Source organism: Salmo trutta, chromosome 14 (assembly GCF_901001165.1).
Source record: "Salmo trutta chromosome 14, fSalTru1.1, whole genome shotgun sequence".
Taxonomy (NCBI): Eukaryota; Metazoa; Chordata; class Actinopteri; order Salmoniformes; family Salmonidae; genus Salmo; species Salmo trutta.
This window is the reverse complement of record NC_042970.1, coordinates 28,308,426-28,334,102: the sequence shown is the minus strand read 5'-3', so window position 1 is coordinate 28,334,102 and position 25,677 is coordinate 28,308,426. Positions and strand designations below refer to the sequence as shown.

Below are 25,677 nucleotides of genomic sequence, written 5' to 3'. Positions count from 1 at the left end.
CCGATCTGGGTGATGTGCTTTGGACAGGTGGTAAAAAGAGCTGTGGCCAGCCAGCCTGATCTTCCAGAGGCTGCTGAACGAGCGGAGAAGTTCCGGCACAAGTACCTGCACAAGCTGCAGACCCTCCGCCACCAGCCTTTGTAAGGGGAGCCACAGCTGCAGATCCTTTTTAAAGGCTGTTAGACTACTAGAGCTGTTTCTTGATCATTTATGTAGATGCATATCTCTGAAGGCCTCCCAAGTAGTGGATGAGATTGACTCTTGTACATGAAGTCTCACTGTTTCCTGTGCAATCTGTTTGTGTTTCTGTCTGCTAATGTAGAGTACTTCTCTTCTCACCTGTAGTGCTTATGGATCCCTCACTGTCAGAAGTCTTTTAGACACAAGAGAACACTGTTTAAACGAGTTCAACTTCCCTGACCCCTACTCAAAGGTTTGACTGGATTCTATAGCTCTTCTATAGCACTCTTTTTCTCTGTTCACGGTTCCCAATACATGCTCCAGTGCTTCTCTTTTTCTGGTCATCTAATGATGAAGCTTACACGTGTGGTCTTGGGTGCATTTTAATGTAATTTCATGTCCACTTGCCTTGATTAGTGTCTGTCATTATATGATTTGCTAATGTGGTAGATTAGCTGTGAGAAGTGGGAGGAGGCTTCTGTGTTTCAGTTTTGTCTTCATCTTCCACAGATCAAGCAGAGGGAGAATGACATGGCCCTCAAGTACTTCCAGAAGGCAGTCAAGTCCCTGGAGGAGCTGAGCTGGGAGCAGAGGCAGTTTGCCCTGGTCAGGGGCCTCCTGGCTGGGAATGTTTTTGACTGGGGAGCCAAGGCTGTTTCAGAGTGAGTCTTAATGAGTCTGCACTCCTTAATTTGGGACTATGTAGGATTATTATGACAAATTCTGTCTATTATGTATGTGTGTGTATATTCTTGAGAATTATATGGCAATTTTGGATGAACAAAGACTGTCGCTCACGTTTTCACTTAGTGTTCTGGAGTCTGATCCGGAGTTTGGCTTTGAACAGGCGAAACGGCAATTGGAAGGTATGAAAGCCCTTGTTGACTGGGAAAACATTTGGATATTTAAATGGATCCTGCATTTTATATTGCTGCTGTAACCTATTTAGGCTACATAATGACAGTCCTGTTTTCTCCATAGAGAGGCCGTGGCTTGTCGACACCTATGACCAATGGCTCGAGAGACTGAAGGTAAGGATCCTGAAGTTAGTGTTTACATTTTGATTATATTAGCTGTATTCTTGTTATGGGCCACATCCTAACTTAAGCTCCACAGAAGTTCTGTGCCTGGATCTCAATTTAGGATTTGTCCCAAAGATGTGTATGACTTGATGCTGTGGAACAGTAATTGAATACCATGCCTGCTGGCTTTCTTTTGCAGGGCCCACCTCATAAGTGTGCATTATTTTTCGTAGATAATAGTGGAATAGACATCATACTGGGAGTCTTCCCATTTGTCAGAGAGCTTCTCTGCAGGGGAACAGAGGTAAGGAACCACACTGTCCACCCCCTAATATCTTGAAACACTGTCACCTTCACCACCCCTTCAAATACACACTGGGTTTAATAAAACAAGGTGACCGAAGCAATATTTACTTTTTTCCACTTTATGATATTTTTGGGCCTTTGACACCCTGCATTTGCTGTTTTCCAGGTAGTCCTTGCCAGCAACTCAAGCCCAGCTCTGAATGATGTGACAAACAATGAGCTGCAGATCTTGACTGAACGAATAGCTGCAATGGATCCAGTCATACAGTGAGTATTTAAGTCTTTTAGCACTGCATTTGTGACTGGATTATGGATCCAGTGGTCCTTTCCCACCATTTCAATGTCATTTAATATGTTTTTCAGGTCTGCTGTGAAGGAGGACAGGTTGACGCTAGTCCAGAGTGGCTCCAGCTCTCCTTGCTTAGACTTAAGGTTTGTTTTATTTCGTATGTATGAATTCTATTTCAACGTTACATACCTGTGTTAACTATGTTTAAAAACAACCTTACTGCAGGAATGTCCACCAGAGCTGTTGCCAGAGAATTGAATGTTAATTTCTGTACCATAAGCCACCTTCAACGTCGTTTTAGAGAATTTGGCAGTACGTCCAACCGGTCTCACAACCGCAGACCACATGTAACTACGCCAGCATAGACCTCCACATACGGCTCCTTCCCCTGCGGGACTGTCTGAGACAAGCCACCCAGACAGCTGATGAAACTGAGTTTGCACAGCCAAACAATTTCTGCACAGACTGTCAGAAACCGTCTCAGAGATGCTCATCTGAGTGCTCGTTGTCCTCACCAGGGTCTTGACCTGACTCCAGTTTCAGCGTTGGGACCTACTTCAGTGGGCAAAGGCTCAACTTCGATTGCCACTGGAGAAGTGTGCTCTTCACGGATGTATCCCGGTTTCAAGAATACCGGGCATATGGCAGACAGTGTGTATGGCGTTGTGTGGGTGAGTGGTTTGCTGATGTCGACGTTATGAACAGAGTGCCCAATGGTTGCGGTGGGGTTATGGTATGGGCATGTGCCAAAGCTGAAGAACATGCGCACATCCAGGTACTTCCGCAGGTGCTGGAGTTGTAGGCAAACTCATGGAAACCAGAAAGGAAAACGCCGCACACTGCTGCTCATGCTTCCAGGTGGTATTTATTAACAACGTTTCGACCCTTAGGTCTTCATCAGACTAGAGGTCGACCGATTAATCGGAATGGCCGATTAATTAGGGCCGATTTCAAGTTTTCATAATCGGACATCGGTATTTTTGGACACCGATTTGGCCGATTTCTAATTTTTATTATAAAAAAAAAAATGTACACCTTTATTTAACTAGGCAAGTCAGTTAAGAACACATTCTTATTTTCAATGACGGCCTAGGAACGGGGGTTAACTGCCTTGTTCAGGGGCAGAACGACAGATTTTTACCTTGTTAGTCCAACTCTCTAACCACCTGCATTACATTGCACTCCACGTGGAGCCTGCGTGGCAGGCTGACTACCTGTTACACGAGGGCAGCAAGAAGCCAAGGTAAGTTGCTAGCTAGCATTAAACTTATAAAAAACAATCAATCTTAACATAATCACTAGTTATCTACACATGGTTGATGATATTACTAGTTTATCTAGCGTGTCCTGCGTTGCATATAATCGATGCGGTGCCTGTTAATTTCTCATCGAATCACAGCCTACTTCGCCAAATGGGTGATGATTTAGCACTGTCATTGCACCTAACCATGAACATCAATGCCTTTCTTTAAAATCAATACACAAGTATATATTTTTAAACCTGCATATTCACTTAATATTGCCTGCTAACATGAATTTCTTATATTTAGGGAAATTGTGTCACTTCTCTTGCATTCCGTGCAAGCAGTCAGGGTATATGCAGCAGTTTGGGCCACCTGGCTCGTTGCGAACTGTGTGAAGTCCATTTATTCCTAACAAAGACCGTAATTAATTTGCCAGAATTGTACATAATTATGACATAACATTGAAGGTTGTACAATGTAACAGCAATATTTAGACTTAAGGAGGCCACCCGTTAGATAAAATACGGAACGGTTACGTATTTCACTGAAACAAACTTTTTGTTTTCGAAATGATAGTCTCCGGATTCTACCATATTAATGACCAAAGGCTCGTATTTCTTTGTGTTATAATTAAGTCTATGATTTGATATTTGATAGAGCAGTCTGACTGAGCGATGGTAGGCAGCAGCAGGCTCGTAAGCATTCATTCAAACAGCACTTTTGTGCGTTTGCCAGTAGCTCTTCGCAATTTTTCAAGCATTGAGCTTTTTATGACTTCAAGCCTATCAACTCCCGAGATTAGGCTGGTGTAACCGATGTGAAATGGCTAGTTAGTTAGCGGGGTGCGCACTAATAGCGTTTCAATCGGTGATGTCACTCGCTCTGAGACTTGGAGTAGTTGTTCCCCTTGCTCTGCAAGGGCCGCGGCTTTTGTGGAGCGATGGGTAACGATGCTTCGAGGGTGGCTGTTGTCGATGAGTTCCTGGTTTGAGCCCAGGTAGGAGCGAGGAGAGGGACGGAAGCTATACTGTTACACTGGCAATACTAAAGTGCCTATAAGAACATCCAATAGTCAAAGCTATATGAAATACAAATCGTATAGGGAGAAATAGTCCTATAATTCCTATAAAAACTACAACCTAAAACTCCTTACCTGGGAATATTGAAGACTCATGTTAAAAGGAACCACCAGCTTTCATATGTTCTCATGTTCTGAGCAAGGAACTTAAACATTAGCCTTTTTACATGGCACATATTGCACTTTTACTTTCTTCTCCAACACTTTGTTTTTACATTATTTAAACCAAATTAAACATGTTTCGTTATTTATTTGAGGCTAAATTGATTTTATTGATGTATTATATTAAGTTAAAATAAGTGTTCATTCAGTATTGTTGTAATTGTCATTATTATGAGGGGAAAAAAACGGCTGATTAATCGGTATCGGCTTTTTTTGGTCCTCCAATAATCGGTATCGGCGTTGAAAAATCATAATCGGTCGAACTCTACATCAGACATCCATATCCCAGGTGGGGGTGAAAGGTCCTATATATAGGGGCAGTACTCAGTGACATCACTTCCTGAAATAGGAGGTAATTATTTTTATATTTGTTACGTAGTTTCATATATTAACATTCAATGGATCAAAATATATGATCATACACAGGGAATGTGATCAATATTTACAGTAATATACATACAATATTCAATTAGGATTTAAAAAAACCTATTTAGACATATTGAAACTATAAAAATGGTTTCAAGTCAAACTCTTCATAAAGAAGTTTCCTCAATGTCCCCTCCCCTGTGTGACATCTTGACCATTTCTATTCCAATGTATCTCAGAACTAATAGGATGTCCAGCTTGTACAAAATGATCAGCAACCAGATTTTTTCTCACGTCCGTATATTGCTGCAGTGCTCACTGATCCGTGTCTTAAGGCTTCTACGGGTTTTCCCTATGTAAGACAGACCACAAGGACATTTTCAACATGTAAATAACATTGTTGGACATGCAGGTTAACAGGCCCTTGATCGTATGTATTTGTCCTGTACGAGGGTGGGTAAATGAGTTGCCTTTGTACGTAAAGCTACATTGAGCACATCGGCCACATTTGTAATTACCCTCTGGAACCTTGTCCAAAAAGGTTTATTTTTCTCCGGTGGGTAATCAGATTTAATCACAATATCTCTCACGTTTGGGGGTCTTTTAAAAACCATACGTGGGGGATATTTAAGTGGTTTTCAATTGTGGGTCAGTATCAATAATGTACCAGTTCTTATGGTATGGGCAGGCATAAGCTACGGACAACAAACACAATTTCATTTTATCGATTCCGGTTTGAATGCAGAGATTTCGTGACGAGATCCTGCAATTGTCATGTCGTCATAAATGTTTCAGCATGATAATGCACTGCCCCATGTCGCAAGGAATCCTTACACAATTCCAGAAGCTGAAAATGTCCACGTTTTTTCCATGGATTGCATACTCACCAGACATGTCACCTATTGAGCATGTTTGGGATGCTTTGGATTGACGTGTATGACAGCGCGTTCCAGTTCCCTCCTATATCCAGCAACTTCGCACAGCCATTGAAGAGGAGTGGGACAGCAGGCCACAATCAACAGCCTGATCAACTCTATGCAAAGGAGATTTCGCGCTGCATGAGGCAAATGGTGTTCACACCAGATACTGACTGGTTTTCTGATTCACACCCCTACCTTTTTTTAAGGTGTTTGTGGCCAACAGATGCATATCTGTATTCCCAGTCATGTGAAATCCATAGATTAGGGTCTAATGAATGTATTTCAATTGACTGATTTCCTTAAATGAACTGTAACTCAGTAAAATCTTTGAAATTGTTGGATGTTACATGTATATTTTTGTTCAGTGTAGTTACTAAGTAATTTCTTCTAATATACATGTTTAAGGTTATTCCTGTAAATATGACAATTTCTCTCCCCACTCAGCCGTTTGGACAAGGTGTTGGCTGGGGTTGTGCGGGAACGCCACACAGACCTGGTGATCATCGAGGGCATGGGCCGGGCCATCCACACCAACTACTATGCCTTGTTGAGCTGCGAGAGCCTCAAGATGGCAGTCATCAAGAACTCCTGGCTGGCTGACCGACTGGGAGGCAAGCTCTTCAGTGTGGTCTTCAAGTACGAGGTGCCACCAGACAAAAAACCCACCGCCCTGGATCATGTTCCAGTGATGCCGTCATGATCTCATCACTCTCCTTTTCAAGTCTGATTATGGGACAGGTTGAACTGTTTCAGGTACTAGTTGGAGAGGTCCAGCTAGCTGTAATCGGGTTGATTTCACCCACTCATGATTGATATGCAGATTGTACTGGGAGGAGTTTTTTAAGATCAGTTTCAGTGGGCTTGGATTGATTTGAAAACTTGGCAGCCTATTTTAGCAAGGATGTCAAAACAGGGTAGAGTATAACATTGCTTAGTAACCTCAATGTTTAAATGTCTTCCTTTTTTGAATATACAACCATACTTTGCACCATCTTGTGTTCTTGCAGATCACTGCCAAAATTCTAGTTATGGTATCAGAACAGACAAAGTTGTCAGTGGTAGATGTGTCCTCTTTGCAGATTGACTGTTAATGCAAGTGAGATCCTCTTCTAACTGCATTTATAGACAGGTTATTAGTACCCTGCTGTTTACTCACAGCATCCCAATGGTTACCATGACAACAAGGTGCCCCTTTCAGTGGTGAAGAGATGCTTTGCGAGTGCTGTGCTACCAGGGTAATTATAGCAATCTGTGGTGACGCTTCACAAATATATGGTAGATGTGCCTTGAGGTGGGAGTGATAAAAAGCATAGCTCGTCCAAAATGCAAACAACCTGGTTTAATTTCTATTGCAGGAGAAACATGGATGTTTGTTACCAGGGGCTACATGAAAGTGGCTTTTCTATGGGTTTCTGTTCTGTCTTCCTTTTGAATCTCAAGATTTTCCTCCTTTCATCACTGCCGCTAGGTCAATTGAGATTATTCACTTTGTGACTGTCATTGCCTGAGAAGCTAAAATGTTGCAGGGAATTTTTAGCACTTTATTGAGGGGTTAAAAAGTGTAATTACAGAAGGTGGCAGTATTTTCATGTGAACATGAGCTCCTAACAACCAAATTAATGATACGGATATTTTGTTATTCATTGGATGTTCTGAGTTGTCAATCCAAAAAGTGTATTTAAGGTAATTTTATAGCACGTTTTTAAGCTATCTTTTTATCAATAACATTGTTGGCAGCCTTTGTAAATTCAAGGAGTTTGTTTGGGTTGAGGTGTTGCTGTCCAAATGTTTCCATGACTTTATTTGCTTAACCTGTGGATTGATATTGTGTATTATCATTTGTAAATACATGTGTAAATATAATTCATTTGCATTACTTAAGTTCATGATGCACAGACATTTAGGGAAATTATTGTTCTCTTTACAATCACTTGTAATTAAATGTGAATTTATTTTAAAGTAATGCAATTTCTCTTTGTGTTTCTTGATTTTGGAGGGCGGTACTTATGGAATTTTAGGGAGTTGAGAGGAGTGGATAACTGCTAGGATGCGAGGGAGTACAACGCACTACTCTAGAATCATCAAAGCGTTTTTAGTGCCGGTGGCGCTATGTGAGAATGGAGAGCTGGTGTGTGTGGCACAGTAGTTGCTCGCTGTGCGCTCTTGCTGGGGAGTCATGCTTATAATGCACCGTGCCAAGCAGGGGGTCCTCCACAACATGCTGTGCCTCAACTTCTTCATTACCCTCTACTGCCACATGAACGGATGCCGGTTCTTAAGTTGTACAATATTCTTACACAAGAAGAAACCCAATTATGTATAGTTTTATTTTTCTTGCGAAATTATTTGATGCACATTTGTGTACGCACTGTTTGCGTACTACTTGTTTCAATGTTCAGTTCCCATTGCATGTAGGAAACTTTATATAATTCACGAAGGTGATAATTTGATCAAAGAAGGATTACATTTAGACAGTTTCTCACTTTACCAGCCAACACTGGCGACAAATTGATGTATCCTATCGCACGCTCAGGAAACCTATTCTCTTGCGCCTCACCTAATGTGACAAACGTGGACATCAGTCCGCGCATGAACGCGCATACGGTTACGCGCTTCCAGCCGGTGACTCTTCAAAAACCAGATAGAATCCCAACGACCAGCACACAGACCGTGAACGGAGCCTACACAGACGGAATTTGAGTCCTGTGCGCTTTATCAAACTATATCGGTCATCCCATATGACTGAATTCCCTTTGCAATAATAGTCAATCTCAACGGATTAACCAACGCGGGTAAGGTAATTTGTCATTTTATTCAAGTGTTAAAGAAGGTTCTCTGTCGCAATAACGAACTATAGGCAACCAAATGTGCCATCTGTATCATTCATTTTGCTTTATATTGTTGCATTCAATAGACTACATGTTGTACTAGTTAGTGCATTAATAACACCCACTTTTGTTTCTCCTATAAAGTTATTAGGCTATATGAATGAACTCCACTGAAGGCAAGATAGAAACCGTGGCAGCCAAATATTCTAAATTGAAAGAAATATGTGAAATTGTTTGCCTTTTTATTATATTCAATAGTGCCTTCAATATTCGTACTTGCTTAGTGGTACGTATTATGATAATCATGTCTGAACAAAACGATGTGTTATGTTATTTGGCATAGGGGAAAGTCATTCTAATATGGGGGAAAAATATTCTGTTTTTGTTCTGTATCAGGAAAATAGCCCAAAGAGTATTAATGAACGTGTTAAAAGAGACAATCATATATTGCAATTATGTAGAGAGGGAGTGAGAGATTTTAGGTATGCTGTCTCCATGTGAGAATCATGCATTTTATTAATCAACTGTAAATGAATATAAAGCAGAGACAGTGGGTGTACAATATTTGTGGACTCATCATTAATAAGGGTGTTAATTAAAAGCAAGCCAATCAGCAGGAATGTGAATGTGATCACTTTAAGAACTGTGGAGAGACCTGATTGTGAAGCTCCCAGCAGGGCGATCTGGGGTTCATATCCAGTCCACGTTCACTAATGAGAGAAATTTCATTAAAATAATAACATACTCAAGGAAAATATTGAAAGATTAATCATGACTTTATGGTAGCCTAACCAGCAATTAATTAACAAAAGTTATTCCCCCATTCCACTTACGTAGATAACTTCTTAGTACACTATCACTATGCTGCCTCTTCATATAATGGGTAGGCTAGGTAAAGCAGTGAGCTGTGCCAATATTGCCAATCTCCTCCACTATGGACTACATTGGTGATCTACTAAAATGGAGATGGTTAGTAGACCACCATCTTATGAGTGTGATATGCTGTCAACAGTCATCTTTTTGGGTTCAAGGTTGGTTCAGTCTGATTGGTTGTTGTGTTTTGGTTTTTGAACAGTGGACCCAGCTGGTCTCCTTGTGTGACATCAAATGAGAGAGAGATATTCCACTGTCACTGTTCCAATTAACCCTGCCCTGGATAAATACTCTCTCTCTGTCTCTCTCTGTCTCTCTCTCTTGCTCTCGCTGTGTCTGTCTGTCTCTGTTCTCTTGGCCTACCCTCCCCCTGTCTCTTTGTCTCTCCCTTGTCTTTCTCTCTCCTCTCAGTGGGATGTCTGTAGCTCTGTTCTCCTGGTGCTGTTTGTGTCTCAGAGCGTTGCTGGAACGTGTTTCTCTCTCTGCTCTGTGGGTATCTGGAGGAGGTTGCCCCGCTGTGAGTGTGTGTGTGTGCACTGAGCGTGCTCTACAGGAAGATAATGGCTACATTGCGGGATGTCTGTGATGTTGCTGTGCAACCGTGGCAATGTTCGATCTTGCCCCACATCTGTTGTACCTGTAACGAAATTGCCACAGAATCAGTTTGTGCCTCTTCTTTGCATCGGTTCACTTGCTGACAGATGGGCCTTCCTTATGGCTCTCATCACACTGAGCAGTTTGCAGGGGCTCAGCGGATAATGCTGCACACTCAGAACCGCAAAAGCTCCCAGTTGATGGTATGAAATCTCCAATATTGTTCTCTAGAGGGCTGAAGAATTCAAACTGTTTAAATCAGCGGTCATAGAGCTCGCCAGCTTGTAGTCCTAAAACCCAGAAATGAGTTACCTCTGGTTCGTTCAGCTGTTCCTATGGGGAAAGAATAGGGTTTTGGGATAATCGCCGATAATAAGGTCTGAGATGAACACCGTCTGAAGAGATCTTATATGTTTTGTTCTATGACATATCAGTCGGTTAACATGACCTTTAGGAATTATGTTGCCGTTATGGGCTCAAAATTCACAAAAAGTGACTTTAGCTGCTGAAGATTATCTTATAGAACAAAACATATAAGATCTCCTAAACCCGTGTTTACCACATACCTTATTTTTGGCATTTATCCAAAAACCCTACAAAAACTCCATTTTCCCATAGGTTGAGTCAGTGCCTACAAAAAGACGCCATTACTATTGCTCTCTTGATTGGGCAGTTGAAATACTACTTGCGGAAACACATTTTTATAGTGCTTTCAGTAGCTTTCCTAAAGTATTTGTTGAGAAATCTGATGGAAATCAGACTTATGAAAGTTAAGTGTTGGTAAACATTGAGAACCTTATGTGTTAATTACATGGCAAACACCTGATGAACAGCATATTTTAATTGGCTAATAGATACATGAAGGCATCCATTGACCATTTAAGTTTGCCAAATGATTGAGAAATCAATCCTTTCTTGGGCATTTAAATATACAGGCTATTGAATGATCTTTTTCTATGCATTTTTATTTTGACTAGAGTGTACAGTTATCGCAGTGGATCACCAGCTGTGTTTACCACAAGACCTCACATTTAGTTTTGTTTTGGGGTGGGGGGGTTATTGGCATTGTTCACTGGGGGAGCAAAGAAAGGATGGTGAATTAGTCATGCGTTTCTGATCTGGTTGGTGTGAAGTCTGTTGTTCTCCAGTGAGCCGTATGTGACGGGGACAGGGACCAGAGTCCACCTGAGCCCAGCCACCCCCTCCCTTCCTGACTTCCCATTGTCCTCTCACTGTCACATTACACAGAAGGCACACACTCTGCAACCTGACGGAACACTGCTAATCAGGTAAATCATCTGATATAAATGTGCTTTTAGACATGGGCCTGTAATCTCTTTATGTAAACCCAGAATGATTCCGGGGGTTTTGGGGTCTTTGTTTGGTCGTTCTTCGTGGCCACGCTGGTTGCTAGGAGAGACAACAGGACAGGAGCAGATGGCTTCTGGAGGCTTGTGGCCCAGCAGGTGAAGTTATCTATGCACATAAAACAGAGTCCACTGCCAGCCCAGTGCCTTGTACCTCCCCTGCTTCGCCTCACCTTGCCTCGCTGCTCCCCTCACTACCACAGAGGCCCTCTTCAAACTATCATTTCAGCTGTGTCCATGATCTGTTGTAAGCTGGGCTTCTGTGAAGCATGTCAGGGCCTGATATTGTTGAGCACTGACCAATTGGTCATGGACCAGAGAGAGGTCTCAGATCTCAGTGTTTAATGAACCAGGCCTCAGAGGTGGCCCTTTGCACTCTACTGCTAGATCACCCATCATCACTGGACCTACCTCTGTCTGAACACTAATTCATCTCAATTGTTTTAACCCAGCTAGTGGCCTGCAACTCATGATGTGCAGTCGTTCTACAACGTTCTTCAGAATCTGTGCTACCATGGTTTCTTCTTCCTCAGTTTTTCAATAGGTTGTTCAATATGTTCACAGTTTTCCATGTATATAAACTGAAGGTACACCGCATACTGTATCCTACTCCTCCTCATGTGCTCTCAAAGCCCTCTCTGTCTTCAGAAAGAGTTTCACGCTTGGCCTGGCCCCCCTGGCCTGGCCACTTGGTTTCGCCCCTCTGGCCTGGCCACCGCCTTGGCGCCAGATGCTAACCCCTGCTGCGTCCTACCTATATCACACAGTGCTGTATAATACACTGTTTAGTAGGGGCTGCTTATCATCAGAAGATGCTGAGAACTCCACCCCAGAGTGTTCTATCACCACCCCCATCCTGAGTCTTCTCAGAGGACCACCTGTTAACGGCTACATGAAAGGGCCAAAGGAGAAGGGGCTCCGCTAGGCAAGGATGCTCTTTGCCTCTGTGCCCCTCTCTGTTACCCACCGCCTTCCTTTTAAGGCGACAGGGCTATTCAGGCTCCGACTAGCAGTCCACTCCGTTTCTATGGTGGCGCCCCTTTTCTCTTTATGTGAGAGAAAAATATTTGTGGTGCCATTCAATCAGGCTGCTGCTCAGCCTCTGTGTCTGTGCCCCATTATCTGCACACTAATTTCAGAGGACTCTGTGATCTCCAATGAGTCTAGGCTCAGTCAATATGTACAGTACATCATGTGCATTTGGATGCTGTTTACTTTTTGGGACTGGTTGGTTGGTTCATTTTGTCAGCAAGGCCTCATGGATCTCACTCCTCCAGAACTGAGCAGACCAACAAGCTAGAGTGTTTTCTAGCGATGCCATTTTTCTGGGAAGTCTCTCTGTTCTTTGATTAAAAATACCCTTCTCTACCACAGCAGTGTCAAATGTACAGGGCTGGAGGATGAGATCAAGCCTGACCAAACACTTTGTATGGGAAATGGCACTCTACCTCTCTCTCAGACACACTGTAAGGTTATAGAAGATAAAGGTCTCATCTAAGCAGCTACCGTCCCACTGTTGTTTGCAAACTGCACTGTGGGTAGAACCCCCTCCAGAGACAGGCAAGAGAAAGCAGTTTGTGTCTAATCCCCATACAGACCTGCTTGCAATAGCACCACACATTCCCCTTGACAGCAGTTGCTTCTCCTCCTCCCCATAACACAACCTCCTAGTCCTGGCCTGTTTTCACAAAGCACCTAAATAACTCACTGTAAACCTCAGGGTGGAGTGTTTCAAAGTGTGTGTGTGTGTGTGTGTGTGTGTGTGTGTGTGTGTGTGTGTGTGTGTGTGTGTGTGTGTGTGTGTGTGTGTGTGTGTGTGTGTGTGTGTGTGTGTGATTGAAGAGGCAAGGCTATCGACCCACAACACCCCAGCAGCAGCAGGTCAATACTTCTCCCCTATAGATTTTCTGTATGGGCCGCATCGTCGTCTGTCTTTAACATAAAAGAGTGGCCTGCCAGGGGCAGAGCAGTCATGCTGCGTTGCCAGGGCGATGGATGGTCCAAACCCATCAGAGAGGAACAGAAACTCACCTTGTTCTTTTTAATAAACAGCCCAAATGAACTCACATGAACTAGACCAGGGGGTTAGAAACAAGGACTTTGACATTTTACTAGGACATCCTGAGTTGAATACAAATGAAGTCGGTCAGTTAGCTAGTGGTTATTAATCCTCAGGCCCCATGCCCATATTCTTAGAAAGTCCCACTGTACCAATCACCTTTTGATCTCCTTAGTGCATTCAGTGGCAGTGCCACTAATTGGGTTATGTCATTATTTCTCAATCATATCGACCTCACACTTGATTCTTACTGTTATAATAAATAGACAGGTGGGTTGGAGATGCAGCTCCTAGAGCCCACAGGTATACATAATGCAAGGCTGTGGTGGAGAACGGCTGAAGCATCTTATGATGAAGAGGATGTTCCAAGGCCAAAGACAGACCGGGAAATTCATTTTAACAACACATTTTTACAGCACTAAGGGTCTGTATCTCTCTGTCCTATATAGGCTCCTAAAGAGCCACTGCAGCTTGAGAGGCTAGCACAAGAGGGTAATGATTACAGCTAGGACTGATGAGTGCTGCCGTAGCACAGCATCAGGGATGGTGGAAGGTTGAGTAGGCTATGATATGGTGGTACTGAGTGCTTCTGGGAACAGAGGACAAGGGAACAGCGTACTGTCTGGGGTCTTCCGAGGAGGATAGTGTGGCTGCCTGGTGGTGGATTCCATGGCAGAGGAGGATAGTGTGGCTGCCTGGTGGTGGACTCCATGGCAGAGGAGGATAGTGTGGCTGCCTGGTGGTGGACTCCATGGCAGAGGAGGATAGTGTGGCTGCCTGGTGGTGGACTCCATGGCAGAGGAGGATAGCGTGACTGCCTGGTGGTGGACTCCATGGCAGAGGAGGATAGTGTGGCTGCCTGGTGGTGGACTCCATGGCAGAGGAGGATAGTGTGACTGCCTGGTGGTGGACTCCATGGCAGAGGAGGATAATGTGACTGCCTGGTGGTGGACTCCATGGCAGAGGAGGATAGCGTGACTGCCTGGTGGTGGACTCCATGGCAGAGGAGGATAGTGTGGCTGCCTGGTGGTGGACTCCATGGCAGAGGAGGATAGTGTGGCTGCCTGGTGGTGGACTCCATGGCAGAGGAGGATAGTGTGGCTGCCTGGTGGTGGACTCCATGGCAGAGGAGGATAGTGTGACTGCCTGGTGGTGGACTCCATGGCAGAGGAGGATAATGTGACTGCCTGGTGGTGGACTCCATGGCAGAGGAGGATAGCGTGACTGCCTGGTGGTGGACTCCATGGCAGAGGAGGATAGCGTGGCTGCCTGGTGGTGGACTCCATGGCAGAGGAGGATAGCGTGACTGCCTGGTGGTGGACTCCATGGCAGAGGAGGATAGTGTGGCTGCCTGGTGGTGGACTCCATGGCAGAGGAGGATAGTGTGGCTGCCTGGTGGTGGACTCCATGGCAGAGGAGGATAGTGTGGCTGCCTGGTGGTGGACTCCATGGCAGAGGAGGATAGCGTGGCTGCCTGGTGGTGGACTCCATGACAGAGGAGGATAGTGTGGCTGCCTGGTGGTGGACTCCATGGCAGAGGAGGATAGTGTGACTGCCTGGTGGTGGACTCCATGACAGAGGAGGATAGTGTGGCTGCCTGGTGGAGGACTCCATTGCAGAGGCTCAAAGCCACAGGCACTCACAGAGGGATATCACACCAATCAGCAGTGACTGATGGTGTGAAACACTCTGTTCTGTAGGGATTATATAAAACATGATGAGGAGACAAGTTTGTCTACATACTGTATATTTGAATGTACTCTGGACTTTCTGAGAAGTATAGTTCACCTGCCTAGTCCATCGTATGTTTGTGTCATCATAATGTAGCTGCTTCTGTCCATTTTGTCATGTAAAATATAGAATGAGTGTACTGAAAACTGTTGTATTTTTACAGCAGGTGGCTCTGTGTTTTATAGATGATGTCTTCCTCCTGGTGTCTGCCTCTGGCTCTCCTGTTCTCCACTCTGGCTGTTTCACACAGCGCTGAACCTGGCTCCACACATGCCAAGAGGAGACTGGCACAGCCCTTGCCAGGCAGTGGCAATGCCCTCCAGTACCCTGATCAGGGCTTCCAGAGTCACGGGCATGGGCACGGTAGGGAGCGTGGAGGGGGGCATGGTGGCCAGGGGTCCCGCGGTGCCAAAGCCAGTTCTGGGGCTGGGCTTCTCTCCCGCAGGCCCCTGCACCCCGCAGCTCGGCCTGAGGATGATGGGACGGGTCTGGAGGGCCTGAACCCGGTGAGACTGGAGATGGGTCCTGTGGGCAGGGAGCAGGAGAAGGGTCATGGGGGCTTCAGGAACCCGTCTCATGCCCGAGACAACCACCCTCTGGGGCCACGCAAGGGGAGGGGCCAGGGGCATGGGCACCACTTTGACCACAGGAGACATGGAGGTCGGAGAGATAAGGGTCGGCTCACTAAAGGTGAGTCCCCAATGGATCTAGGGTTATCAGGTAATGAGCCGTGAGCCTGTTTGGGATTAGTTCTCTATAAATGCCATAAAGAGTTCTAAAAGAGCACAAATACTAATCAATTTAAAAACAGAAACATAATGTTAAATTCTGTGATTTTGTCATAGGGCATTGATAAATTGATTAAGTATTTAAGTAGTTGACCTTTCTACTTAACAATGAACAAAAAAAATGTAATACATTTTTCTTGGCAACAGGGAGAGATCTTGGTAGGTGTATATGATCATGTCTGGCTATCCTTCACCTCCCCCACCCCTGTTCTGTCTCTCCCTCATTGTAGGTTTTCTCCCTGAGCCCGAGCTGGGCTCTGTTCTGAAGAACAGGGATCTGTCTGAGGAGGGATCTGTCTCCTCCGCCGCTGCAGCCACCTCCCCCTCTCACAGATTGACCCCGCCCACGGAACCCCCCTCCCCCATCTACGCGGTCTTTGGCTCCGGCTCCTATGCGGTTTCCACGGTGATGAGCGAGCATCTCCCAACGCTGCCCCCATCCTCCACCAAACCACAGGTACCCCATAAAGACATGAGTGCTTATTAGAAATACCATTGTCAGTTGTGCCTCAGTGTTGTAGGGTTTATAGACACGTGTTCATGGTAAAGAAAGAGCGACTGTATTTCCTATTTGGAAATACCTAGGCTCCATAATGGGCTTAATGTATCACATAGCTCATTATTCATCTCAGAAAAATGAGGAGACAGGCTTTTTAAATGACCTAACAGTTGAGGGTGGCTGGAACATAATAGCCAATATGGTAGACTGGTCTCAAGGGTTTTTAGATATGATGGATATAGTTATGCTAATCTACGTAACACATGCCTCGGGGGTCAAGTTCACACCATCATTGGTCAAGTAGTAGAACACCCTCTCTGTTACTGTCTTGGTTATTATGTATTCCTGTCTGGTAAATCCATGATTGAACGTCTAGGAGGCAATGGGCTCATTTGTATGAGGGGGGTTGTAGAAGTGTGGTGGCGAGGTGTAGCTGCCTGGCCCCTCCTCCTCATAGCCATCTGTCAGTCACTTTTTCCCAGCATGCTGCCTGGCATCACAGTGCTCACACACACAGAGTTAGATATCTTCTCTGCTCCTCAAATACAAATACTCCTTCTCATCTATCATCCCTCTTATCACAGGATGCTATCAAACCACCAACACACTCATTAGACTGGTAAATAACAGGACTCCGCTGTTCTGGGGAGCCTACTCGTTGTCTGTGGTGTTTTCCTCTCCCAGGCCCATGGTGTTTTCCTCTCCCACGCCCATGGTGTTTTCCTCTCCCACGCTCATGGTGTTTTCCTCTCCCACGCCCATGGTGTTTTCCTCTCCCAGGCCCATGGTGTTTTCCTCTCCCACGCCCATGGTGTTTTCCTCTCCCAGGCCCATGGTGTTTTCCTCTCCCAGGCCCATGGTGTTTTCCTCTCCCAGGCCCATGGTGTTTTCCTCTCCCACGCCCATGGTGTTTTCCTCTCCCACGCCCATGGTGTTTTCCTCTCCCACGCCCATGGTGTTTTCCTCTCTCACGCCCATGGTGTTTTCCTCTCCAACGCCCATGGTGTTTTCCTCTCCCAGGCCCATGGTGTTTTCCTCTCCAACGCCCATGGTGTTTTCCTCTCCAACGCCCATGGTGTTTTCCTCTGCCACGCCCATGGTGTTTTCCTCTCCCACGCCCATGGTGTTTTCCTCTCAAAGGCCCATGGTGTTTTACTCTCCCAGGCCCATGGTGTTTTCCTCTCCCAGGCCCATGGTGTTTTCCTCTCCCAGGCCCATGGTGTTTCCCTCTCCCACGCCCATGGTGTTTCACTCTGCCACGCCCATGGTGTTTCACTCTGCCACGCCCATGGTGTTTTCCTCTCCCAGGCCCATGGTGTTTTCCTCTCCCAGGCCCATGGTGTTTTCCTCTCCCACGCCCATGGTGTTTTACTCTCCCACGCCCATGGTGTTTTACTCTCCCACGCCCATGGTGTTTTCCTCTCCCACGCCCATGGTGTTTTCCTCTCCCAGGCCCATGGTGTTTTCCTCTCCCAGGCCCATGGTGTTTTCCTCTCCCAGGCCCATGGTGTTTTCCTCTCCCAGGCCCATGGTGTTTTCCTCTCCCAGGCCCATGGTGTTTTCCTCTCCCAGGCCCATGGTGTTTTCCTCTCCCAGGCCCATGGTGTTTTACTCTCCCAGGCCCATGGTGTTTTTCTCTCCCAGGCCCATAATTCCAGAGTTACTGTAGCCCTGTCTTGCTTTTCTGGCCTCTGTGAGTGTTTGATGTCTGGTCTGTCTGACTGCTTGGTATGCTGTTTAGAAGCTGCCGGAGAACCTTGGAGACCGTGTGTATGTCTTTATTCAGGAGCTGTCAGATACCGGCCTGAAGTAGAAGCGATAGCCTCGCTTGGAGTGGACCTGGGTTCAATGACACGGGGATGCTGGGAGCGTTCTTAATTCATATTTGATTCCTGCTGCTGGCTAAATGAACAGCCAAGCACTAATATCCCACATCTAATTGATGTTCCTCAATATTTCCTCGGGGTGAGACGGAATGAGCTGGGATCAATGTGCACCAGAAGCCTGGTTGGTCCAGTCTCTCTAGGCATCACCAGGAGACCTCTCAATGTCAAATTGACGTCATAATAACCTGCTATTATTTTGTCAACACAGCCCAGAGGTCCAGAGGATATGCATTATGTAAAGAGTTTTGTTGAAGTTTATGACATATCGGTTTTGGATGAGTAATCCTCAGAGGAGTTTTTTTATTAAATTTGACTTCTGCTTAAAATTGCTTCGGCTCAGGGTTTATTATTGAAGGACATTGTTGACAGTGTTGGTAAAATCACAGCTGTGTGATTCAGCACAGGTCTTCTCTGACCAGTAGTAACACTACCATCTGATGTATGATGTATGTATGCTGCCTCAGGGCCATAAACAGTATAGTAGGTAGCCATGTCCTCAGTAGCCAACGGATTGCCTGTAAAGCACTCTGGGGTGTGAAGTCATGGTTGTCCACAACTAACAGGCTGTTTTATGGGCCAGGTGGCAATGCACATCAACACCCCAACAGAAACATACTGGAATGTAGTTAGAGACCAATGGTGTGAGGCTGTAATGGGGTATTTTCTCTGCATTACAGAAGTCTGGCCGGGGCAAGATGCAAGGAGAGGTGATGCCCACTCTGGACATGACTCTGTTTGACTGGACAGACTACGAGGACATGAAGCCAGTGGACGCCTGGCCATCCTCCAGGAAGAAAGGTCAGCACTTTAGATGTTTTGAGAAGATACAGCTAATGTTAACATTGGTGTAAAGTGACACGTGAATGTGTTCACTCCACCCCCGAAAAAAACATACAGATGTAGGATCTTAATTTGAGCCAGTCTACTACAGCAGGAAAATAATCCTGCAGCAACAAGAAATCTCAATTATTATGTGGATTATAATTAATGGACATTTTTGTAGGGGTTGATACATTTTCGTAATGTGGAAATTACAAACTTCAGAATCCTTTTTAAATCTCAAATACACTACAAATGTAACATTGCCTGCATTGCAGGAAAGTTCTGCTGCAACAGGGTGATCATATTATTGTCCTACATCTGTAATGATCCCTTGGAATGTACTTAACACACAGCACAGAATAAACCCGTTTGATATATCTGTTATTTCCTTGACATTGAAGTGTTTGCTTGATTGTCCATCTGTTTGTCTAAGCCTGGGTTTAATCATTCACTCCAAGTACTTTATTGACAATCTGTTTGTTGTTTTGCATGCTGAAGACAAGCGGCGCAGTAAGAACCTGAGCAGTGGCAATGTGACAGTGGACACTGATGCCATCGAGCCATGTGACCACCATCTGGACTGTCTCCCAGGTCAGTGACTAAACTGTCGCACATCCACTACTCTCCTGACCCCTGATCCTTGACCTCTGACCGCTCAGGTCATGGTCTCCAGAAGGATCGTTATGATAAAGGCCATGTGACAGGTGAAACATTTGTTTTTGAATTTACAACTAGAAGTCACATGGTTTCTCCCTCCATCCCCTCCTATAGGCTCCTGCTGTGACCTGAGACAACACGAGTGTAAGCCTCACAACCGGGGCCTCAACAACAAGTGCTATGACGACTGTATGTGCGAGGAAGGTGAGTAAGGGATGTATCAGGCGAAAGCCACAGAACATCAGAGGATTTGAGAGAACACAACCAACAAACAGTAGGTGATAAAGGTCTCTTTCTTTATGTCAGTAGCCTGCTTATCCATCCTCTGATATTGTCCTATTACTTTGTCTAAGGGTTCCGTTGCTATGCTAAGTTCCACCGGAAGCGTCGGGTGACCAGGCGAAGGGGCCGCTGCGTGGTGCCAGAGTCAGCCAACAGTGACCAGGGTGCCTTCATCACAGTGTGAGGGGCGACAGACACACACCAGAGGCCCCCACACACACCACACATTGAACATGACCACTCCCTCTGACAAAACAGACAAAACACAGGCTATACATCACCTGACAGTGATAGTTCATTCAGCATTTTCATACTACCAACTCATATTGTCTCCCTCACTTCAATGCCACAAAATCATGTACATGTACGTTAGGTCCAAAACAACAACTGTGCAGTGTCTGATTATCTGTGTCCTGTACATATGAATGTCTTTTCTGAGAATGGATTGATTGCCAATTGCTTTTCTACTGATAATGTTACACTACTCTTTAAAAGGTAATTAGTATGATAAGCAAAAATGTTTGTTTGAGTTTCCTTTTATATGTTTAACTATGTTTTATTTATACAATACTTCAAACAGAACTCTCTGTCTATATTGTGTTTTTTCAACTTAATTGTATGTGATTAAATTCTTGTACAATGACGGTTGTCCCTAGTGTTCTTGAGTGTTGAGGGTTGATCTTTTGGGTGTAGGATTTAGCCATGTCAAATGTCCAAGACCTCATGTTACATCATACCACAGGGTTTCACATGATACAGAGCGAGCTATGGCTCATATGAGTCAGTGGGGGTTCATGTCCTTTGACTATTTCATGGACAGGCAGGGCAGAGGCAGGCTTGGTTAAGATTCTTATCATTATGCTACCTCTATGTATTCAGTTTGTTTAGTCACGGGGATCAGGGTCTTTTATGAAACGTTATTCTCCATGACACCAGTGAGGATAATTCTTCTCAGCACTCTGTGTGGAGACAGATGTGAGAGTTGGTTCCAAAGAGCCACAGGAGCTCTGAGGATGGGGCTGTATGCCCCCTGCTCTCAGTGGGATGCTGTGTGTCAGAGCCCAGGGCCTCCTGGAGGAGGACAGATGCTGTCTCTCACTTTCTTTCCCGGTCTCTCTCTCTCTCTGCTCCTATGCAGGTGACCTTGATCCTCCACAGTCTCACTGCTGCATCCCTCTTTCACACTCTTTCCCTCTTGTCTCTCTCTTTCACATTGAGAAAGAAGGTGGTTAAACAAAAATGTAACCACAGAGTGTAAAGAAAGGGAAATCAATGACATCAAGTGCATTGGTGAGTAAAGCATTAGCTGACATGAAGTGTATTAGTGAGTAAAACATTAGCTCCCACTCCCACCACACAATTACACCTGTATCAATATTTGATCAGGCAGAGTAAGTAACACTTGTCTTTCGTCCCAAACAACCAGCACACTGGGAGCACCATGTTGCTCTCTCTCTGATTTACAGTCTTGGAAAAAAAGCAGTAGTGATGTATTTTTTATAATAACCTCTGAGAAAGTCTTGTGCTACTGAGTGCACTGCTGAAACTTGGAAAGCAGCCAGTCGAATGATGGATCACACCCAGCCAAATCGTGGCAGGATACATGGGGAATAGCAGCATCAATAAGGGACCTGCCTAGACTGTAAAACAGCCCATAAAGCCTATAGATAGAAAGGAATGGAGAATTGTTTAACACTTAGTGTATGAGAAGATGTTTCAGAGGACTGTTGTGTGTGTGCTGTCTATCACTCTCATGGGAGGTGACAACCACATATTCAATTAAATTCCGATTATTGACTTGGCTCCCAGGTGTAAAGCAAAATTACAACACAAATTAAAGTAATACATCCATCTGTCACAAACACCTCCCTCTCTTCCTATCCTCCCTCCCCAGTCCCCTCTAGAGATAGAGGATACCCGACCAACGTGCAACGAGACAGATGTTGCTGTTTCTACGACATTTTGAGATTAAATACGTCTTTAAATTAAAATGACAGAAATTATACCTGCTTTGAATAGAAACATTATTGCATGAATTCTACGTTGGTTACTGTTGCTGATGTCACAGAGGTCAAAGAGGTCAACAAGAGGTCAGGTCAGGGGTTGCATCTGCTACGGTTGGCCAGTGGCCATCTGCCATGTTACTGTCACAACAAATGGGTTCATTACCAGCAGGGTGCGAGAGGACAGACACCTTAAAAGAATTGGGGGACACTAATGATAACCAGGACTGTCTAATCCCTGTCACACCATTAGCGATAGTTAGAGGACTCAACTTGGTTTCTAAATAGTTTTAGCATGGACATTGCCATTGAAGGCTACCACCATTTTAAAGTAGTCAACTGGATGGGGATCCCTATGGGTTGAGAGCAATCAGCCAATGGGAAAATCTATTTTGCATCCTCCTCAAATCCCATTGAAGGAGAAGGTCAGAGGGGAGGGACTTGTGCCTTTCTCATCAATTGGTTTTGAGAAGGAGACAAGGAGAGAGGAGTATGAAATTGAGACCTTCCCATATATCAGATCGAGACACACTCTTTTCAAGCGGCATCGACACAGCTATGACCGGACGTGATTTTCGTAACAGGTTAGGAGACCATTATCGAAGTGGCGTGAAAAGAGTGTTTCTCAGATCAGAGCATTGTCTTCTTCTTCAAATTGGGTGGTATGGTTTCTAAATGGCTTTAAGCTATATCACCTCCATCTAGTGGCCACAATGTATTAATGACATACAAGATTTGGTTCAGGACTCCAGTACAGCAGGTGGCCAGCCTGGTCTCATAGACTAGACGTAACATAGTAAATGTAAATCCGAGACACTCAATTTAGTATGATAAACTCAGCTAAAAAATAAACGTCCTCTCATTGTCAACTGCGTTTATTTTCAGCAAATTTAACATGTGTAAATATTTGTATGAACATAACAAGATTCAACAACTGAGACATAAACTGAACAAGTTCCACAGACATGTGACTAACAGAAATAGAATAATGTGTCCCTGAACAAAGGGGGGGGGGGGGGGGTGAAAATCAAAAGTAACAGTCAGTATCTGGTGTGGCCACCAGCTGCATTAAGTACTGCACTGCATCTCCTCCTCATGGACTGCACCAGACTTGCCAGTTCTTGCTGTGAGATGTTACCCCACTCTTCCACTAAGGCACCTGCAAATTCCTGGACATTTCTAGGGGGAATGGCCCTAGCCCTCACCCTCCGATCCAACAGATCCCAGACGTGCTCAATGGGATTGAAATCCGGGCTCTTCGCTGGCCATGGCAGAACACTGACATTCCTGTCTTGCAGGAAATCACGCAAAGAATGAGTAGTGTGGCTCCAGAGTACAGGCCTCAGTGTAACGCTCATTCCTTCGACGATAAACGCAAATCCGATCATTACCCCTGGTGAGACAAAACCGCGACTCGTCAGTGAAGAGCACTTTTTGCCAGTCCTGTCTGGTCCAGCGGCGGTGGGTTTGTGCCCATAGGTGACGTTGTTGCCGGTCATGTTGCCGGGGCGGCAGGTAGCCTAGTGGTTAGAGCGTTGGACTAGTAACCGAAAGGTTGCGAGATTAAATCCCCGAGCTGACAAGGTAAAAATCTGCCGTTCTGCCCCTGAACAAGGAAGTTAACCCACTGTTCCTAGGCTGTCATTGAAAATAAGAATTTGTTCTTAACTGACTTGCCTGGTAAAATAGGCCTTACAACAGGCCTACAAGCCCTCAGTCCAGCCTCTCTCAGCCTATTGCGGACAGCCTGAGCACTGATGGAGGGATTGTGTGTTCCTGGTGTAACTTAGGCAGTTGTTGTTGCCATCCTGTACCTGTCCTGCAGGTACCAATCCTGTGCAGGTCTATGTTGTAACATGTGGTCTGCCACTGTAGCGCTGTCTTAGGCGTCTCACAGTACGGACATTGCAATTTATTGCCTTGGCCACATCTGCAGTCCTCATTAAATCAAATCAAATCAAATGTATTTATATAGCCCTTCTTACATCAGCTGATATCTCAAAGTGCTGTACAGAAACCCAGCCTAAAACCCCAAACAGCAAGTAATGCAGGTGTAGAAGCACGGTGGCTAGGAAAAACTCCCTAGAAAGGCCAAAACCTAGGAAGAAACCTAGAGAGGAACCAGGCTATGAGGGGTGGCCAGTCCTCTTCCGGCTGTGCCGGGTGGAAATTATAACAGAACATGGCCAAGATGTTCAAATGTTCATAAATGACCAGCATGGTCAAATAATAATAATTCACAGTAGTTGTCGAGGGTGCAACAAGTCAGCACCTCAAGAGTAAATGTCAGTTGGCTTTTCATAGCCGATCATTGAGAGTATCTCTACCGCTCCTGCTGTCTCTAGAGAGTTGAAAACAGCAGGTCTGGGTCACAGTTATGAAAACTTAGGACACTAAAGAGGCCTTTCTACTGACTCTGAAAAACAATTATGAACAGTAACTCTCTCACTGCATGAATCAACAACAATAAAAACAAATAGATTTAGAATAAAGGATTTTCTATTGTTAGCAGTGCACCTCAGAAACAACTGTTACTTTACAGAGATGTACATGTAGAGCAAAGGAGGCTGCTGAGGGGAGGACGGCTCATAATAATGGCTGGAACAGAGCAAATGGAATGGAATTAAACACATGGCAACCTTGTGATGTATTTGATACCATTCCACAATTCCGCTCCAGCCATTACCACGAGCCCGTCCTCACACATTAATAATTATTAAGGTGCCACCAAACTCCTGTGCTGTAGAGATGCATAACAGGGTGACACTGTATACTTTGCACAGCATAGTTTCATTTCTACCTCATTTGGATTTCATGAGGAGCATGACAAACTGTCCATTAAGAACCCATTTAAGGTGAGTTACAGAGAGATGAGATACATTAGCAATTCCCTGAAGCATTTGCTGTTCTGCAAGATCGTATTCTCTTCACGCAGGATCTGAATGTTATTATTAGATAGACCACCTCAGTCAGTGAGATAGGTTTTATGACCATCTGCAGAGAAAATGACAAGATATGTAACATCAGCCTGGTCTCATAGACTAGACGTAACATAGTACATGTACATTTGGTAGATATGATATGTTATGTTTGGTATTGTTACATAAGACAGATAGTTACTTCAGGCAATAATGAAAGTAGGGTGGTTATTTGTGCGTACAACACAACATCAAGCAACCCAGAGGTTGCGAGTTTGAATCTCATCACGGACAATGTTAGCATTTTAGCTAATTAGCAAATTTTCAACTACTTACTACTTTTTAGCTACTTTCAACTACTTAGCATGTTAGCTAACCCTTCCCCTAACCCTTACCTTAACCATTTTAGCTGACCCTTCCCCTAACCCTAACCTTAACCATTTACTCTAACTCCTAAACTTAACCCTAACCTTAACCCTAACCCTTTAACTCCCCGCCTAGCTAACGTTAGCCAGCTATGTTACAAATTCTAGCCAGGTGGTTAACGTTAGCTAGCTGGCTAACGTTAACCACCCGGCTAGAATATGTAACATATCATATGTCTACGGTGGGTTTGCACTTCCCTCTGCAGTTATGAGCTGATAGAATCATATTACCAACCTGGTCTTAGAGCATTTCGTATTATTATTATGTACGTAAATCCGAGACTCCATTTAGTATTATATGTTACATTTCGTATGGTATTTATTAATTTGTCGATGTCCATCACACATTTCATATGATATGTTAGGAATTTCAATTCA

At 44.7% G+C, this 25,677-nt stretch overlaps 2 protein-coding genes across 11 annotated transcripts in view; both read left to right on the top strand.

The window, feature by feature from the left end:
- Positions 1 to 7,530, top strand: part of LOC115207730 (pantothenate kinase 4) — a 30,092-nt gene extending 22,562 nt beyond the window's left edge. For all 3 annotated transcript variants that reach the window (XM_029775167.1, XM_029775166.1, XM_029775168.1), the window contains 9 exons: positions 28 to 140; positions 346 to 433; positions 691 to 842; positions 991 to 1,046; positions 1,162 to 1,211; positions 1,402 to 1,506; positions 1,675 to 1,775; positions 1,872 to 1,940; positions 6,012 to 7,530. In XM_029775167.1, coding sequence (XP_029631027.1) covers positions 28 to 140; positions 346 to 433; positions 691 to 842; positions 991 to 1,046; positions 1,162 to 1,211; positions 1,402 to 1,506; positions 1,675 to 1,775; positions 1,872 to 1,940; positions 6,012 to 6,267 — 990 coding nt within the window. In that variant the 3' untranslated portion in view covers positions 6,268 to 7,530. The remainder of the gene's footprint in view (positions 1 to 27; positions 141 to 345; positions 434 to 690; positions 843 to 990; positions 1,047 to 1,161; positions 1,212 to 1,401; positions 1,507 to 1,674; positions 1,776 to 1,871; positions 1,941 to 6,011) is intronic.
- Positions 7,531 to 8,144: 614 nt separating this feature from the next.
- Positions 8,145 to 20,596, top strand: LOC115207729 (draxin-A). Of its 8 annotated transcripts, XM_029775161.1 has the most exons (9): positions 8,146 to 8,359; positions 9,680 to 9,785; positions 10,996 to 11,151; positions 15,205 to 15,709; positions 16,038 to 16,264; positions 18,870 to 18,990; positions 19,513 to 19,605; positions 19,786 to 19,875; positions 20,025 to 20,596. In XM_029775161.1, exons 4-9 carry the CDS (start codon positions 15,205 to 15,207, stop codon positions 20,135 to 20,137), a joined length of 1,149 nt encoding a protein of 382 aa, XP_029631021.1. In that variant the 5' UTR covers positions 8,146 to 8,359; positions 9,680 to 9,785; positions 10,996 to 11,151; the 3' UTR covers positions 20,138 to 20,596. The 8 variants fall into 8 exon arrangements, with proteins under 8 accessions (XP_029631023.1, XP_029631024.1, XP_029631025.1 ...); XM_029775163.1 differs by lacking the exon at positions 9,680 to 9,785 and having other exon boundaries at positions 8,145 to 8,359; positions 15,183 to 15,709; XM_029775157.1 differs by lacking the exon at positions 9,680 to 9,785.
- Positions 20,597 to 25,677: the final 5,081 nt, after the last annotated feature.